The 4664-nt window shown below is 68.7% G+C and overlaps 2 protein-coding genes across 4 annotated transcripts in view; one reads left to right on the plus strand and one right to left on the minus strand.

Moving 5' to 3' along the window:
• The first annotated feature begins 6 nt into the window (after nucleotides 1-6).
• Nucleotides 7-4664, plus strand: part of IDUA (iduronidase, alpha-L-) — a 14207-nt gene continuing 9549 nt past the window's right edge. For all 3 annotated transcript variants that reach the window (XM_023520223.1, XM_023520224.1, XM_023520225.1), the window contains exon 1: nucleotides 7-210. The gene's annotated coding sequence lies outside the window, so the exon portion shown is untranslated. The remainder of the gene's footprint in view (nucleotides 211-4664) is intronic.
• SLC26A1 (solute carrier family 26 member 1) lies at nucleotides 209-3591 on the minus strand. Its single transcript, XM_011374678.2, has 2 exons — nucleotides 2984-3591; nucleotides 209-2510 (listed from the first exon to the last, which is right to left on the minus strand). The coding sequence occupies exons 1-2, from the start codon at nucleotides 3557-3559 to the stop codon at nucleotides 981-983; spliced, it is 2106 nt and encodes a 701-aa protein (XP_011372980.1). The 5' UTR covers nucleotides 3560-3591; the 3' UTR covers nucleotides 209-980.

Here is a 4664-nt window from a genome sequence, read left to right on the forward strand (position 1 = left end):
GGCACATGTGCTGAGGCTGCTCTGTGGGCCCAGCCGGGACTGATGCCCTGCACCCCGTTCTACCTTCAGCCCCCCACTGCCACACAGCCGGGCTGACCAGTACGACCTCAGCTGGGACCAGCAGCTCAACCTGGCCTACGTGGGTGCTGTCCCTCATGGTGGTATCGAGCAGGTCCGGACCCACTGGCTGCTGGACCTCGTCACGGCCAGGTGGGTGACGGAGGGGGTGGGCAGCCTGGGACAGCTGGGCAGAGCCCGCTTGACCGGGGCTGAGACAGGAGGCTGTGTCCTCTGCCGAGGGTGGTGCAGTGTGGGGTTGTGCGGGGCTCTGGGGGGCAGATCCTGCCTTGAGGAGCCGCTGCCCCTGCACCGCCCAGCCAGGCGTCCTGTGTGGAAGGAGGGGAGGAGGGAGGATGTCCCCTCGGCTCCAGGGGACCATGATGCAGGGGCAGCCCCAGGACGGGCTCTGCTGGCTTCCTGTCGGAGGTCACCCTGGAGGCTCAGGGTCGGGCTGGGGCTCTGCGGGCCGGGCTGTGTAGGGAGGGCTGAGCTGAGGTCGCGTTGGTCACACGGCCCGGCTGGGGCCTAGGCACGAGGTGTAAGAACACTTGGGTGTGTGTCGGGGGCTTCCCGAGGCACAGAGACCCTGGCACTCTTGGCCAGAGCCACCAGCTCTCACCTGGGGGTCGGGGGCCAAGGGACTAGTGTCCTGGTACTTTGGAGGCCCTTTTGAACTGAGATGGTGACATCGAGTGTCACACTGGCCCCACGGCTCAGGGCACCAGAGCCCAGCTCCGCACTGGCGGCATTTGTCTTAAAGGTGTGGTTCTCGGATTCTCGAGTGTCTCGGTCCTCGTGGGTGTCCACAGCGCTGTCCGCCCTGACCCAGTCGGGGTACCCCGGTCCCGCCAGGGCAGAGGTGGCGCACACCGTCCCAGGAGGGTCAGTTGGTCACAGGTGGTGTGAAGGCGCTGGCCGTCCTAGAGCGCGGAGTCGGCGGGCGCCTGCTCCCGCTGGCGGGCTCGGGCGGCCTGCACAGCGTCGTGCACGCTGTGAAACAGCTGGCCCTCCTCATCCACGTCCCCCTGGTCCTTCCCAAGGAAGCCACTTCTCCGCAGGGCGTCCCTCACCGAGGGGCTGCAGCAGGCCAGGAGCAGGGCGACGCCCAGGGCCGCGTAGTCTTGGTGCAGCTTCCGCAGCGTGGCCAGGCCGGCCGCGTCCAGGAACAGCAGCGGGGCGCAGTCAATGACCAGCGCGTGGAAGCCGGCCACTGTGGGCACCAGTGCAGCCATGCTGCCCTCTGGGCCCGGGTCCTTGCCCTTGACGGAGTCTCCCTTGCTGACCCCTGCCTCTGGGGTCTGCTCCTTCCTCCTGGCGGCCTCTCGCCCCGCGTCCAGCCCCGTGAGGCTGTAGAGGGACCGCAGGAAGAAGTCCTTGTTGGCGTAGTAGAGTGGCCCCGCAAAGCGGAACACCTGCACCCCAGGTTCGGGGACCAGGCCCTCGAACTCCGCGGTGTCCTCGTAGAAGCCGGAGCCCCCGATGCGGGCGAGCAGCACAGCGCGTGGGCGCTGCGTGCGGCCGGCCAGGCTGAGCAGCGAGAGGAGCACCCCGGCCAGCAGCCCGGCCTCGGTGCTGACCAGCACGCAGGTGGCCGCCGTGGCCACCCAGACCAGCGCGTCGGCGGGGCTGAGCCGCCACAGCTGCGGGACGTCCCTCACCTTGCGCAGGGCCCCCCGCAGGCTGACGACGATGACACAGGCCAGCACGCTCCGCTGCAGGTCCCGGAACAGCGGCGCCAGCACCAGCAGCACCAGCAGCACCACGGCGGCACTGACCACGCTGGACAGCTGCGTGCGGCAGCCGGTGGCCGTCTTCACCAGGCTCTTGGCCAGGGCGGCGCTCGTGGCGAAGCAGTGGAAGAAGGCGGGCAGCACGTTGCAGCAGCCCACGGCCAGCAGCTCCTGGTTGGCTCGCACCGAGTAGCCGTGGCTGCGGGCGAACATCTCCGCCAGCGAGACGGAGAAGGCAGAGCCCACGAGGGCCAGGGGCAGGGCGTCCAGCGCCACGCGTCGCATCAGCCCGGGGTCCGGCACCCGCGGGGCCATGAAGCCAGTGGGGATGTCGCCAGCCACACTGGAGCCGAAGCGCTCGTGGAGCTTCCCGAAGTGGGACACGAGCGTGGCTAGCACGATGACCAGCAGCTCCACGGGCAGCGGCATCTTCAGGCGGTGCCGGCAGCGGTCCGAGAGCTCCTTCGTGGCCAGCAGCACAGCCAGGCACACGGCACTGGTGAGCACGTCACACAGGTTGGCCTGCGGGGCTCTGCGCAGCAGGCTCAGCCATGTGCTGACCACCATGCCCGGCCCCTGGTGCCGTGGGACCTGCACGCCCAGCAGGTGCTTCAGCTGGGAGGTCAGGATGGTCACCGAGGCCCCCATGGCAAAGCCATCAAGCAGTGGCTGTGAGAGGTAGGCTGACACGAAGCCCAGCCGGAGGACACCCATGAGGACCTGTGGGCAGAGCACTGTCAGGGCGCAGTGGCCTGGGCACCGAGCCCGACCAGGCACGGCCAAGCAGCTCCTCCTGCCCCATGGTGCCACCACGCTCCCTCCCCAGAGACCTGGTGCCTGTGGGAGGGACCCAGGATGGCCCCTGAGAGGGAGTGACACAGGGTGGGTGTGGACGGGCCCGGAATAGGAGAGGGCTGGGCATGGGGAGGCCACGGGAAGTTGGGCAGTCCCCCTGGGTCCCACCTGGGACAGGAAGCCCGGGGAGGCCACGTGGGCCATCGCTGGGCACGTCTGGGGCTGAGGCCACACTCTGGCTACGTGTCCCTGCCCAGGCCGCCCAGGCACTGGGCACCCTCAGCCCCTTGGGTGCCATCCTGGGGAGCTGTTGAGGGCCTGCCACTGCCTGTCCCCGGCTGTGTCCTCTTGCAGTCAAGCCCACTGCCCTTTGAGGCCCCACGCGGCCGGCTCCTCACCTGGTAAAGCCCGGCCACCAGCGTGAGGGCGGTGGCAACACGGACGGCGTGGCAGTCCCGCCCACAGCCCCGCCCGGCGGCCTCGGCATCCAGGGCGCTGCTGTTGCCCCCGGGCCCCAGGCTGTCCTGGGCAGGGTCGAAGCCGGCCAGCAGGAGCTCGCGGTCCACCACCTGCCCCACCATGAGGCAGAGCAGGCTGAAGATGCCCACGGACACGTGGCGGGAGGTGCCCATGAGGAAGTAGATGAGGTTTGCGAAGAAGGACGTGTAGAGGCTGTAGATGGGCTGCAGCCCGGCCAGCAGCGAGTAGGCGATGGCCTGGGGCACCAGGATGATGCCGATGACCAGCCCGGACATGATGTCGCCCGCCAGGTCCTCCCGCGGGCGGTACGTGGGCAGCCAGCGCGTGGCGGGGAGCAGATCCTGCACCCGCGCCCAGAACTCCTGCCTGTTGCACGCACAGCTCCGCCTCAGCCTGGCCTTCAGCATCTCCCGCAGGCCTGGGACCACGGGGGGCTGCCGGCGGACCAGCACCAGCTCCCCGCCCCGCCGCGGGCACTCAGGGGGCACTTCCATCCTGGGCTACCAGGCCCCTTGGGGAACCTGCAACGGAGAAGTGGCATGGACACGGGGGCCGCGGGACGTGCCGGGGTAGGAGACGTCACAGAAAGCCCGACACGTGGGGCCAGACCCAAGCCCCTGCTCCCCGTCCACCTGCACGTCCAGGCGCAGGCCGCCGTCGCACCAGAGGCCCCTCAGCGCTTTGTCCAAACCGCCGAGGTTCCCTCTGGCCTCCCCCCTGTCACCCGGCGCCGCGGGCCCTTGGCCGACAGCAGCCGGGAGGAAGAGCCGCCTGGTCACCAGGGCCTGAATGTGCGGGGCGAGGGGCGCTCGGCAGCAGCACTTGTCACCGACAGGTCCTTGTGACGCATCCTGGACCGTGTTTTGGAAAGTGCCCTCTGCGGGGGCCAGGACTGTGGGACTGCTTTTCCCCAGGTTCTCTCCTGTCGGATGTGTACGCCGGACCGTCCGCACGGTCCCTGGGCACGGGCACCCAGGGCCCAGCCCTCCGCAGACAGCGGGCCTGTCTTGGCCTGTCTTGTCCTGTCCACGGCCATGCCCAGCTCGGCTTGGACTTCAGCTCCAAGGTCCTCTCCTAGTGACACTGAGCCTAGTCACCCTGCTGCCTGTGCTGAGGGCACCGTCTGCTGCTCTGGGACACAGGGCCTGGGTGTGCCCAGGGTGTGCAGGGCGGTGGTGGCTCCAGCCTGGCAGATGGCGTGGGCCATGGACACAGCCCTGCGGACTCCAGGGTTGTGGCTCTGTCCCTTAGGAGACGTGCGAAAGCTGTTTCCTTCCTCCGCTGACCTTGCCACACAGGCTGCCAGGGTCCAGGTGTGTGTATTGAGGGCTGTTTAAATGCTACCAGCCTTGTGCCTGAAGGTCCCCAACAAAACCCTGACCAGCTGAACCCCTTCACAGTGCCCTGCACCTAGGGAGCGGGCATTTGCTGTGGCAAGTCCCCAGGGCTGTCACTGTCCTGCACTGGGCCCTGCATGGTTCTTACCTGAGGGCACCCCTCACGGCCTCGGTGGGCATGGAGGGGCTGGGCTTATCTGTCCTCTGAGGCCAGGGTCTGCCGGCTGGCTGGACCTCCAGAGCTGTCTGGCTCCTGGTGGGG

This window comes from Pteropus vampyrus, unplaced genomic scaffold (genome assembly GCF_000151845.1).
Source record: "Pteropus vampyrus isolate Shadow unplaced genomic scaffold, Pvam_2.0 Scaffold253, whole genome shotgun sequence".
Lineage (NCBI taxonomy): Eukaryota > Metazoa > Chordata > Mammalia > Chiroptera > Pteropodidae > Pteropus > Pteropus vampyrus.